Genomic DNA, 13,940 nt, shown 5'->3' with positions numbered 1-13,940 from the left:
GGATACACGCACACACACACACAGAGTGTGTTAACTAAACTATTTCTCCATCCATTGCTAATCTCCCCTTAGCTCGTAGTTATCAATAAGCTATCTTTCAAGCAAGTAGATTTCATTCTATTTTAATAGTTATGTATTATAGTGTTTAAATGATATTGTTCTTAGCGTTTGCGCTGCTTTGAATCACATTTAAGAGGTGAATGTGGGCTATATATATAACAATAATAATAGGAGGAGGAGGCATATAGAGAAGTTGGCAACAACTTTTTTGAATAGCTACTACATATAAAAATATTTTTTGTTGATTTTTTTTGTGTCAGGAGTGATTTAAGAAACTGCAAGTCGCTACTGGTGTGAAAGAATTGGCTATCTGCAAGGATGTTGCCCAGGAGATGCCCGAATGTTTTACCTTCCTATGGAAGGCTCCTCTCATGTTCCTGCATGAGAAGCTGGAGCTGAAGATGAGAGCTCACCCCACTCCTTGGATTCGTACCACTGACCTTTCAGTCAGCATAAGGGTTTTAACTCATTGCACCACCGGGGGTTCCATTTTTGTCGATGAGAGTTGGGGTAGAACATTGAGAAATGTTCTTCTTTCCAAATTCAGATTAACCAGCAATTTTTGGATCGGTTCAAACCCAATGCAACATGAAAAATGATCTGATGAAGAATACTCAACACTAAAACTCTGTTTGTTCTTCAGGGAGACTTGTCCACAGTTCATCTAATGACACAAGTTTTAGTAAGAGACAGGATAAATTTCTGTCAAATTATTTCTGATGCTAATAGACCTGACACTATCAAGTGCAGGAAAGCCTCCCTGCCAGCTATTTCTAGCTAATAGTCAGCTCTAGTCTTGCCAAAACCTGCTGGGAAAGCACCAATGAGGAGACACACTTGACTATAGTGTGGTGTTGTTGGAACTAGTTCTTCTAAAACAGGCGGATTTACTTTTTGTGTTATCTTAACAGTATCTAAAAATCCTTGGACAGATAAGACACAGCCTAGGCAATGATTTTCTGAATTAATTATTTAAATTATTAAACACCAGCAAGGAAAAAATCTATTCTACTAAAAAAATTCTCTGCAAGATGTCCTTACCCCTGACTATGAACTCTTGTCCCTCAACACGAGTGTCCCCTTTAGATCTCTGCAGCAAAGTGATCCAGTGGTGCATCTCCTCTGGAGTGTCAGCGTTGCAGTGAAGAACACGATTTGCTGTGATGATCACAAATGAATTGGGTCTATGCAGGGAATATAAAGAAAGGAAAATGCCTGTATTGTAAACATGACTACTATTTGGATCAATAACAAAGTGAGTCTGACTTACAGTGTTTGCTCTCAGTATAAGCACTTCCTCTTTGTTTGTACTGTATATTTTGGCAAGTGTTGAATCACTTTATTATTTTACCCTAAGTGACTTGTTATTAAAATCCTGACATTTGACATCTTGGCCTCATCCTATAATAACTTATATTTAGATGTTAATAAATGCTTAATGAAGAGTTGGTTCCAATTCATGTTTCTAGGCACCTGACCAAGGAGTTTGCAATAGATATTATTGGGGCCAAAGGAGAGGACAACATCCTGGACAACTTTCAAATCTCACTCCAGTTGTAATATGTATCTTTGGACAAGTTGGTTAATGGCTAGTAGCTGACTGCATAGGATGAAATGTTCTGAATCATGCTGTTCAGAGAGGGCATCTAAGGGACAATATAAAATAGAGATTACAATGGACAAAGTTCTAAGGTTGATAAATAAATTAACATTTAATAAGTCTTTTCCGGCTGTCTGGCCATGTTCCAGAAGCATTTTCTACTGACATTTCACCCACATCTATATCAGGCATCCTCAGCGGTTGTGAGGTCTGTTGGAAATTAGGCAACTGAGGTTATATATCTGTGGAATGTCCAGGTGGGAGAAATAACTCTTGTCTGCTTGAGGCAAGTGTGGATGTTGCAATTGGCCACCTTGATTAACATTTAATGGCCTTGTAGCTTCAAAGCCTGGCTGGTTGTTGCCTGGGGGATCCTTTGTTGGGAGGTGTTAGCTGGCCCTGATTGATTCTTGTCAGGAATTCCTCTGTTTCTTTTAGTGTTGCTCTTTATTTACTGTCCTGATTTTAGAGTTTTTAATACTGGTAGTCAGATTTTGTTTGTTTCCATGATTTCCTCCTTTCTGTTTAAATTGTCCACAGGCTTGTGGATTTCAATGGCTTCTCTGTGTAGTCTGACATGTCAGTCTGACTAAACATGTATGTGTAGTTGGGGCCAGCTAACAAAAGATTCCCCAGGCAGGAAGCAGCCAGGTTTTGAAGCTGAAAGGTCATTAAATGCTAATCAACCTGGCCAATTGCAGCATTCACACTTGCCTCCAGCAGACAAGAGTTCTTTCTCCCACCCTGGACATTCTACAGGTATAAAATCCCTACTTGCCTAATTTCCAACATTCCTCACAACCTCTGAGGATGCCTGTGTAGATGTGGACGAAATGTCAGGAGAGACTGCTTCTTAAACATGGCCATACAGCCCGGAAAACTCATAGAAACCTAGTGATTCCGGCCATGAAAGCCTTTAACAACACATTTAACAAGTCATTGCTCCAAAGTATTTAAAACTGTTGATGTTTTTAAAATGCTATTAGGTATTAAAATTAAACTCTTTCTTGGAGGACTGGAAAACTGCCAGTGCTAACAACTAATTTTCAAAATTGATTCATATGTTAAGCTTTAGAAGGGAGTCAGACAAATTCAAAAGGCTAAATCTAAGGAGGGTTATGATAAGTACATTGTGAGCATCATTTGCCAATTCTGAACTATAAAGATATCGTGATATCAAGGCATGACGTCCGTGCTTTTTAAATGTTTGAAACCCTTAAAAATTTCGATTCAGACTATTACTTCTGAAATGTAAAGGAAATTGCTTCAATACTGCAGCCAAACTGCTGTTTCTCTTTTCCATTTACTTGTGTTCCTTTCAGGGAGAAATGGCATCAACCTTACTGGTTCAGACACTCTAGGAGTAAAATTTAAAAGATAAATATCCTAACTACTGATGCAAAATTTCAAGACTTCCTCCAGTTTCCCCCTCTTGGCCATTGTTTTTTTTTAAATATATATATATATGTGTGTGTGTGATGTTTTGAGAAGTTGAAGCAATGGCAATTTGCAAAGGTTTGAGAACTCTCTGATTAAAATATATGATTTTTTAAAATCACCAACACCTCTAAAAATGGGATACAAAAACTTGGTACAAATATCTAGCCGATAACCTTCTCCAAGATTATATTAGCAAAAGGAAAAGTTACTATACAACGGGTCAAAGCAGAAGGACATGGGAAACAAAATGGAAGAGCCTCATTTACAGAATAAAGGGGAACGATAAATATACAGTGTTAAATAAGACTATTCTCAAGATCGAATAATTGTAATAAACACAGAAAAGGTATTTAACTGTTCATGGGGTGGTGGTGGTGGTGGGATTGGGGAAAATACTGGTATTTTGAATGTTAATTTCAAAGATGGTATGTTTCTATGTATTATACAATAAAAAATACAACCCCCCCCCAACACATCTAATAGCAGCAGTTTTACTTACCGATCTGGATTGTCAGATGCACAGACAGAATCAATCAGCCCAACATCCAGCGTTCCCTATGTCAAAATGAAAATTCACTGTGTTATTGAATCCAAAGGGATGCATCTACTAGAAATTAATTCTTACATATACTATTGAAACAATGATAGAAACAGTAAACGTCAGTGGATTCAGCATGAATTACATGAGAGTAATGATAACCATGACTGTCACCTGAACATAGAATCATAGTTAGAGGAGACTACACGGATCATCTAGTCCAACCCTCTGCCATGCAGAAAACCTAGATGATTTCCGCCAGATTTATTCTGACTAGTTTTCAGACCATCTCCTTATGCTAAAAAACAAAGGCAGCCCACAATAATTTTGTGAGACCCACGTTTCCATTGCAAAAGACTTGTTTAGGGTGAAATATTATCCTAACCAGATTCCAAACGAGTGTATCTGTTGACAGAAGCAGTTTTGCCAACTAAATAAGAAATGGGGAAATTCTCCTTTCCTGTGCACTTTAAAACTTTTTCTGCAAGATAAGGAAAGCCATCTTTGGGCACCAAGGGCTGTGGAGGAGAAGGAAGACAACCAAGTGCCATCTTGCTGGTATTACAACAATGGTATGATGTTGGCTTTAGGGCAAAGTGTTGCACCAGGGACAATGCAACTTCCGAGACAGTTTTTGTAGCCCTGGAGCAGTTCAAAGTATCAAGTTTGGCATTTTTTTTTGCCCTTCCGCAAAGGTGAAATGCCTCTTCTGGAAATGGCAATTTTCTTTTATATAATAGGTTGCAGGTTCCTTCCACATACCAAAATATATCTATTTTTCCAGTCCCTTGTTTATGTTTTGTTTCTTTGTTTGCATTTCTGGAAATCCATGCCATCCCAAGACTGCTCCAGACAAGAACAGCAGTTCCTAGGCATGTTGCAATTGCCCATCCCTGCTTTAAGTCCTGAAATCCAGTACATATATCTGCATAAACAGAGTAAACATTGAAACCACTCTATATATTGTTTGTTATTTTATACAAACTGTTTCTAATTGGGCCAGCTTCATGGCATGTACAAACCAATTCATATCTGCTGTCGACTATATCTGTACTCTTCCCTCAAAATAGAGCTCCCAGCCTACCCATCTAATCCACTAAAGGTATAGAGACCCTGCCTGTCCATCATGTGAATATTACCATGTTATTAAGTTCCACACATGATGGAACAAAATAGAACTGAGTTGTGCGAATTGGCATTTGGGTTGCTGTGAGTTTTCTGAGCAGTATGGCCATGTTCCAGAAGCATTCTCTCCTGACGTTTCACCCACATTTATGGCAGACATTCTCAGAGGTTGTGAGGTCTGTTGGAAACTAGGCAACTGAGGTTTATATATCTGTGGAATGTCCAGGGTGGGAGAAATAACTTGTCTGCTCGAGGCCACCTTGACTAGCACTGAATGGCCTTGCAGCTTCAAAGTCTGGCCGATTGCTGCCTGGGGGAATCCTTTGTTTGGAGGTGTTAGCTGGCCCTCATTGATTCTTGTATGAAATTCCCCTGCATTTTGAGTGTTATGCTTTCTTTATTGTCCTGATTTTAGTTTTTTTTTAAACTGGCAGCCAGATTTTATTTTTCATTTTTATAGTTTACACCTTTCTGTTGAAATTGTCCACATGCTTGTGGAGTTGAATGGCTTCTCTGTGTAGTCTGACATGGTAGTTGTGAGAGTGGTCCAGCAATTCTGTGTTCTCAAATATTATACTGTGTCCAGGCTGGTTCATCAAGTGCTCTGCTATGGCTGACTTCTCTGGTTGAAGTAGTCTGCAGTGCCTTTCATGTTCCTTAATTCATGTTTGGGCAATGCTGCGTTTGGTGATCCCGATGTAGACTTGTCCACAGCTGCACGGTATATGGTAGATTTCTGTAGAGGTGAGAGGATCCTTCTTGTCCTCTGTTGAACATAGCATTTGTTGGATTTTCTTAGTGGGTCTAAGAAAACCTGGGCACGGCATATTATTTGAGAACACAGAAATGCTGGACCACTCAAACAACCACCATGTCAGGCTACAAGAGTTTCGGCCATGAAAGCCTTTGACAACACATAGGACAGAGTTTGCTTTGTCAAGTAGGTGCTGTCTTTCTATGATGGCAAAGTACAAATTGACAATTGAACAGTGGCATCTCAAACTTGAAAAAAATGGGGCAGTGGGATCCAACAATCAGACTGCTATTATATTATATGGATAATACAGCACGGCATAGTTAATATAACTATCAAAGTAGATCTTCTGGTTCTAAAAACACAGGCCCCAGAGGATGAGACGATGCCTTCAAAATCCTTCCTTACCACGGCATTCTGTGGATTTGCTTGTTCATCATGCATCTCTCTGATTTCCTGTTCTGTGGAAGCATGAACTTGACTCAAAACGCTGAACCACTGACTGCAGAAACAAGAGAGAAAAACAGAGTCAGCATTAAAAATATGTAACTAATCCATTGTCTCTATTTCTTTTTGAATTCTTTCTTAACACAAACAATCTACTTTATAATCAAAGAAGGTTGCATTAAAATAAACCCTAAAGAAATAGAATGGGGAAAGATATAAAAAGAAAAAAAGAAGAAAAAGGGAGAGGCACATATAATTAACACCCAGTGGGGCTCCAATTACCCCAATACTGACTCTAATGAAAAGAAAAGAAGCAAGAGGGAACTAAATAATTCTTCTAAAATTACTAATAACCATAACCACAGATTATTATATGGTTATATTCTTATTGCTAATATATGTATATCTTTTGGAAGTATTTGAAGGAAAGGAAGAAGAAAAAAAGCTAAAAGGGTGACTCTCCCAAACCCCCAAATGCGCACGCACCCCACCCACCCATCCCACATGCTCTCAACTCCCAGTCAGTCCCACTAAATAAAAAGAATAAAAAATAAAGGAAAATCAAAAAGACTAAACTGTGATGCCAGGGGAGGAGATGCTGAGATCGGCTACCATATGGTCCTGTTATGGACGGGAATCTGTAACGGCTGGGCCCTTGCTGTTAAGGGCACCCGAACAAACAGAAGAAGCCGGATTGGTTGAAGGAAACTGCTAAAAACGGATCCATTCAATTTCTGTGTATGATTCCACTGAACAACAATATTCTGAGTTTCATTTGTCCTTCAAGGAACTTGGGGGCAGCTTACATGGAGGTTGTTTCATTCTCGTGACAACCCAAAGTGCAGACCTTGGAGAGCTACTTTTAAGAAGAATGAATATAATAATATACTGAAGCCATCCACCATTGAGCAGTGGTAGGATGAGGTTCTGGGATCAAAAGCATTATCTTGCCATGGAACCTTATCATGTCACTATAGACATTCTTCTTAAAATTAATTTTCCAGGTTCTGCTTTTGTGGTAGCTCAGAGGGAAAAAGAGAGAAGTAGAGTTGCTCAAGGGCACCCCTCAATACATATATTAGGTTTTAAAGGACAATTGATTCCTAAAGATTAGGCAGTCACACAAACACACACGAAGGGGGTGACCACATTTTTAGTGGCTTTGGATTCACTGAACAGAACAATTGTAGTCTAAGTTAAATTGGCTAAATATTAACTTTCAATTGGAGTTTCTGTTTGAAGTACTTTACGCTAATCTCTGGGCAAAGGTGAAAACAGATAATAACTAACTTTTTTGACATATTTTCCAATATCAGAGGAGTTGAACAAAGCACTATTGTTGGCTGTTTTCTGCTAAATGTTCAGATGAATCAGGATCGTCTAAGGCAGGCATGGGTAAACTTTGGCCCTTCAAGTGTTTTGGACTTCAGCTCCCATTCCTAACAACCGGTAGGCTGTTAAAAATTGTGGGAATCGAAGCTCAAAACACCTGGAGGGCTGAAGTTTGCCCATGGCTGGTCTAAGGGTACCAACTGGCACAACAAATAAAAACAACCGTTCCTTCCTATACAACTTGTTCATTACCATTCAATGTGCTATTGGTTAATAGGATAGAAATGGCTTTTATAAAGAAGGACTAGACATAAATAAGGACCAATAGACTAGAGCATATTATAACTAGGTAATAGACACATACTAGGTAATAGACATAAAAAATGTAATAGACACATACTTAAGGGTGGTTACCAGACTATGACCCTTGCTATCATGCTCTCCCTGATTTTACCTTTGGCTAGCCATACTAGATTTCAAGATAGTCCTAGAACAAAAGGATCTTAAACTGACAGCTTGGAAACATTACCGCTTCGGGTTATAATATCTGAATATGACCAGTTACCATACCCATTGGCTGTTGTAATTCAATATGTTTTCACCCCAAATACTTGATCCAAATTACTCTACTAATTCTTATATTTGGAAATCTGGCTTCCAAAAAATTCCAGCTTTAGTTAAAGTTAGTTAGTTATTCTTTTCTTGGAAAATGCTAACAACCAATTTGCCAGTTTTATACATTCTCAGCAACAGGACAAAAAAGATACATCCACTATATTCATCAATAAGAATATTATTTTCGCCATGACAGTAATAAATGCAATAGAAATGGGTGCTGCTTTGATCTCAAAAAGTTCCTGTTCTTCCTAATTAGAAAAAAACACAGGAATTAACAATAAATATTCTAATTTAATCTTCCCTGCTCTTACAAACTTAACAGTGAAGGTTTCAAACCAAGAAATGATGAAGGCAATCAAAGATATCTGACTTGAGGAAGAAAATTAGTAGCCTAAATTGTTTGTCCTCCCTTTCATCATGAAGGAGTTTCCTAATCATGCTCCAGGAGTTTTAAAGCCAATATTCCTAATTAAATTAGCAGCACAGAGAATGGGAGGAGGCTTTGTAGGTTAAAACCATTGCCTTGAAATGAGCTCTGAGCAAACTGGAAGCCAGAACAGTTTTTGCATGACTGCTAATATATGTCTTGCATGGCCTTCAGTCCTTAAGATCAGGAATGGCTGCTTGGCTGTTTTAACTGTTTGTCCTTTAAAAACTATTTGAAAGATGTTTTGGATGCTTTTGCAATCATTTTATTTGTGGGTGTATTGTTTTTTAAATCTGTGGTAAATTGACATAGAACCTGTTCACGCTGGCCCAAAATCATGAATTGTGTCAGAAGTCACTTCTGGACATCCACATGACGTCCAGGCATTTCCAGCACATGTGTGGTAAAACCAGTTATCTGAGTTACCCTGCATTAGCTGATGTCGGGGAATAACCAGGAATTTCCCTCAAACTCCTGTGTAGCCCTGCATTTCTGGGTTGGTATGGACAGCTGAGCCAATTCTAAATTGAAGTAGCCCAAGCTACCACAGATCAGTGTCCCATTCCCTTTCCCCTGCACTTCACAGCAGTCATTCAAGTGATTGAGCTTCAATTGAGCATTTAGTGAAGTAAACAAAGGCATCCGCATGACTTCAGGAAAAAGAGGGGGGAGGTCACCCCCTCCTACACTCTGGTAAGATTTAATTACAGATGTAAGTCTTTGCTATGTGTGACCTCCGCTCCTAACTCTCAAGTGCTAAAGGTGAAGGTAAAGATTTCCCCTGACATTAAGTTTAATCGTATCCGACTCTGGGGAGTGGTGCTCATCTCCATTTCTAAACTGAAGAGCCAGCGTTGTCCATGGACATCCCCAACGTAATGTGGCCACCATGACTGCATGGGGCGCCTCTACCTTCCCGCAGAAGTGGTACCAACTGATCTACTCAAATTTGCATGTTTTCAAACTGCCAGGCTAACAGTGGGAGCTCAACCTGCTCCCTGGATTCAAATCACCAACTTTTCAGTCAGCAAATTCAGCAGCTCAGCAGTTTAACCCATTGTGCCACCAAGCGCTAAAGGGGGGTCATTTCATCCCCCCTGCATTCATATATTGTTGCAAAAAGACCAACAGTGTGGTCTTTCCATGACATTGCCTTCAAATTAATAAATAATATTCCCAAATTGATCCTTTTTCTATATTTTTTTTCTTTTTCTTTCAAACCACAACCAAGGGTAAGAAATTTCCTATCCAAAAATATGATTTTTTCCCCATTGAGGGGAATGCTCTGTTTAGCTTTTCTTTTTTTTTGGTTGTGTCAGGAGCGACTTGAGAAACTGCAAGTAGCTTCTGGTGTGAGAAAATTGGCTGTCTGCAAGGACGTTGCCCAGGGGACGCCCAGATGATTTGATGTTTTTATCATCCTTTTGGGAGGCTTCTCTCATGTCCTCGCATGAGGAGCTGGAGCTGATAGAGGGAACTCACCCACCTCTCCCCGGATTTGAATCTGCGTTCTGTCGGTCTTCAGTCCTGCCGGCACAGGGGTTTAACCCACTGCGCCACCAGGGGCTCCAGCTCTGTTTAGCTGATGTAAGATATTGAGAGGGAAAAGCATCCCATGCCTAGTTTTGGAATCAGAATATGTAGTAGAGATCCATTAGCAAAGTGCTTTCATACTGGCACAAGAAATTACTTTTCTTCTGAGAAATATTTACCTAATGAAAAACAACTTCATTAGTGAAGTAGAAAAATATAAAAAAACTCTAAAATTAAAAAAGCAAAACAGCAGAGGGAAAACAATCAGGGACATCTAATCACCTCTCAACAAAGGATTGCTCCAGACACTTCCAGGCTATCAAATGCTAATCAAGGTGGTCAGTTGAAACATTCACACCTAGCTCCAGCAGACAAGAGTCCTACGTCCCACCCTGGTCTTTCCACAGATATATAAACCCATTTTCCTAGTTCCAACAGACCTCGCTACATCTGAGGATGCTTGCCATAGATGCAGGCGAAACGTCAGGAGAGAATGCCTCTAGAACATGGCAATATAGCCCGAAAAAACCTACAACAATCCAAAATATTTCCTGTCCTCAAGCACAAAAATAAATGATTTTACACTATTTGTATGCTACTTTTCCAACCCCCAAAAATCTATAGAAGCGTAAATGCTCACCTTTTCAAAACAAAGTATGTTTCATAATCACAAATTGCCTAGGCTCAAAAAGGCAGGCATGAGGTGAGAGGGGAAACTCTTGTACTATTTGTATCATGGGACATTTTTCTGTCTCAGTAATGAAACTGTCTTTGATGACATAAATATTCTACTAATGAAATGTCATTTCGGTACCTTGAGAACATTCCAAAGGTCACATACATACGACATACCGACAGTTTAGTCTATGTAACTCAACTCAATACAATACATGGCATCTCCACCCATTTCTACTATGAAGTCATCTCCATGGAAAATGAACACTTTATATTTGTGAGAAAAAAAGAAGAGACACAGAGCTCCAACTCAGTAGTACATTTGCTCTTTTGTTCCTGGTTAGGCAACCAAAAATCTAGGAGGAAGAATGGCAAACATCCATAAGGGATAACTCTGATGGTCATCTCAGGCAAACAGGATGTTTAACTCCACTTTTCCGTTGTTCTGCCAACAATTAGTTCTGTGTTTAATCTTTCTTCTGCTGGCAGCAAAGCCTCCATAGCTGTCATTGAGAAATGAGAGATGCTGACACGAGGAAACTAAATTAACTGTAACTTTGACCCCACTATCTGGTAAAGAAAGGAACAGTAGGAGATTTAGCATTAACCAGATATGTCCCTCAACTCCTCGGTTCAGTTTCTAGCAGAAGAATTTTTTTTATTCCAGTATATCTGGACAATAATTAGTTCCCATTATAAACAAGGTGTGTCAGGAGGACAGTTATCTCATGGAAAGATAAACAAAGAAAATGACAAGAGGTGAAGGTGGAGAGTAGGCATTGTGTACACTATACACATTTTGAAAGCAAGCGATTATCTTTATGTTTTGGAAAAGAAGATAGGTATATGTAACAAAGGACAAAAGTCACCTTAAACTCTAGTAAATGTGGTTGGCAGTTCAACAGATCTATTTTTGGATATGATGACAAGAAGGGGAAAACCCAGTGTATATTTCTCAGTAGAGATAATACTGTTTTATTTCTTTTATTTCTTTAAGAAACCTGGGGGGAAACTCAGAGAACTTAAACAGAACAGAGCTCTGTGTGCCAAATTAATTCCAGGTCCATCTTTGGTGGAGTTCAGAGTGCTCTTAGACTGCAGGTGAACTATACATCCCAGTACCTACAACTCCTATAAATCATGGTGAATTCTCCCCAAACTTCTCTAGTATGTTCAGTTGTTGATCAATTCCTCTGTTTGCTGTGTGCCATAGAAAAGGATAGGAAAGGGTTAAGGGAAAGGCAGTGGACATGGTCATGCAAATTCCACACAATGGAGAGAAGAAGAAACACTATGATGTCTGTGGTGGAGGAAACACATAAAATCTAGGATGAAATTGTCCCCATATGAAAGCCTTCACTTGGGTGGTGGGCAATATGGTGTTTGTGGAGGGCATTGGCAGGGCTGTTGTACATGTTCCTGGTGCTCACTATAACCTGCAATGTCATTGGAGGGAGCGCCTTTGGTATCTCCAGAGTAGTGGGAGCTATAGCTGTTTTTGGAGCTTGTCTGTGTAAGTGACACGCCAGCCACACAAACATACATATTTTCACTTTTATAATGTGTATAGATTGTTTTACTTCACTATAAAAATGTTTTTTGACAACATGAGTAAAGATTTAGTGAGAAGCAGAAAAACTACAAAGCATGTTGATTCTGACAAAAATTGGCTCCCTTTCAGGCTAACATTAACATGTTTGCGTGTCTTCAATAATGATCTTGAGCAATATCATTCAGATCCTGAATGTTTTCAGAACCTGTTTCTCTTCTGTTTTATCTGACAGTTTTTTAAAAAAGTAAACAGCATTATCTCTACTGCAAATTATACAGCAATGACCTAATAATAATAAAATGAATTTAGTTCTAGCCAAGTGGTGTTGGAGCTTGAATGCACAAAAAAGTAAAATGTACTTAGAACATAAAAGAGAATCTTATTACCTTGCATCTTCTGGAGATTCAGCGATTAAGTGATAAGTTCTGTCTTCCATGACAATGTCAATCCCATTTTCCTTGCTAGTATTATCAATGATATCTCTGTAATGGATAAGGAAGGGTGAAGTGCAGTGAATCCATACCAACAGGATCCTGGTGTTTCAAAAATAATCTTGCTTCATTTTAAGCATCTGAAGTCTAATTCTAATGCCAAGAAACAATTTACTCTGCTTCCCTGCTTCTATGCAGGCCAGTTCTTACACCCATGCAAACATTTTACTATTGATCTGCTTCATTTCCATCTTAATTTTCTCCATCTATTGATCTGTGTTGGCTATCGTCTGCTGGAATAATTTATGTCTCTGAGATAGATTAAACTGGCTACACACCTCACACTAACCAGGAGAAAAGAAGCAAGGTCAGATTCAAATAGCAATGGATTGGAGCTGAACTTCAATTTCACAGAAATCAATGGAGAATATTAGTAGTCACCATAACTGAGGTTCACCCGTTTTAACTCAGAAGCAAATTCAGTGGTTTGGGGTCAGCTGCTAGTGCTACTCCACAAATGCTTAAAAAGTGCCAACAAAAGGCTAAGTTTTTAATGATTTAGTGGGCCCTCGGCATGCCCAGGGGTTTGGTTCAAGGACTCTCCATTGATACCAAAATCCATGGATGCTTAAGTCCTGTTATATACAATAAAACGGTCCTTTATATAAAATGACAAACAACTCAAATAAGTGCTGGAGAGAGATTGAGGATCTGTTAAATGGGTGGAAGGTTATGCCATGCCTACACATCATTGTAATGCTCAGGGCATGGCAAAATCAATTTTTTTTTTCATTCCAAATATTTTTGAGCTGTGGTTGGTTGAAATCCCCCTTGCCTCCTTGTAAGCTACCCCGAGTCTCTTTGGGGAGATGGTGGCGGCGCATAAAAATAAAGTTATTATTATTATTATTATTATTAGAAACACAACAAAATGAGTCCACAGCAGGCACTCTGCTGGCTGTTGTAGTGGATCACACGTCGGACACTTTCCAAGTGTCTAGGACTGTGTGATGTATCGGCAAATGATGCATGCAGATCCCAGTAAGGTGACCTTCTGCAGCTGGCAGATGGTAATCTTGTCAGCACCTATTGTGTTTAAGTGCAGGCCAATGTCTTAAGGCACTGCACCCAGTGCCTATTATTATTATTATTATTATTATTATTATTATTATTATTATTAATCCATGGATGAGAAAGCATAAGAACAAGTTTTGGAATTACTTTCATTCTTCTAGAATAAGAGATAAGAAAGCCATTTGTCTGGGAGTGGAGGAGAGAAGGTGAGATAGGGTCCTGAGGTACTGCCAGTCTGCCCAATTTAGTCTCTGGTCGTGGCTTTATGGCATATACAAGATACACACATTCTCATTGGCCTCATCTATACTGACCACTTAGGTTGGTTTGGAAA

General features: G+C 39.1%; 1 protein-coding gene across 1 annotated transcript in view; it reads right to left on the bottom strand.

The window, feature by feature from the left end:
• The window catches only part of MYO10 (myosin X), a 208,192-nt gene that overhangs the window by 21,333 nt on the left and 172,919 nt on the right, over window positions 1–13,940 (bottom strand). The window contains exons 28-31 of the mRNA XM_067467535.1: window positions 12,488–12,583; window positions 5,926–6,019; window positions 3,600–3,655; window positions 1,102–1,244 (exon numbers count right to left, since the gene is read on the bottom strand). Coding sequence (XP_067323636.1) covers window positions 1,102–1,244; window positions 3,600–3,655; window positions 5,926–6,019; window positions 12,488–12,583 — 389 coding nt within the window. The remainder of the gene's footprint in view (window positions 1–1,101; window positions 1,245–3,599; window positions 3,656–5,925; window positions 6,020–12,487; window positions 12,584–13,940) is intronic.

Source organism: Anolis sagrei, chromosome 4 (assembly GCF_037176765.1).
Source record: "Anolis sagrei isolate rAnoSag1 chromosome 4, rAnoSag1.mat, whole genome shotgun sequence".
Classification (NCBI taxonomy): Eukaryota; Metazoa; Chordata; class Lepidosauria; order Squamata; family Dactyloidae; genus Anolis; species Anolis sagrei.
The sequence above is the reverse complement of the archived record's forward strand: the minus strand, read 5'-3'. Positions and strand labels throughout refer to the sequence as shown.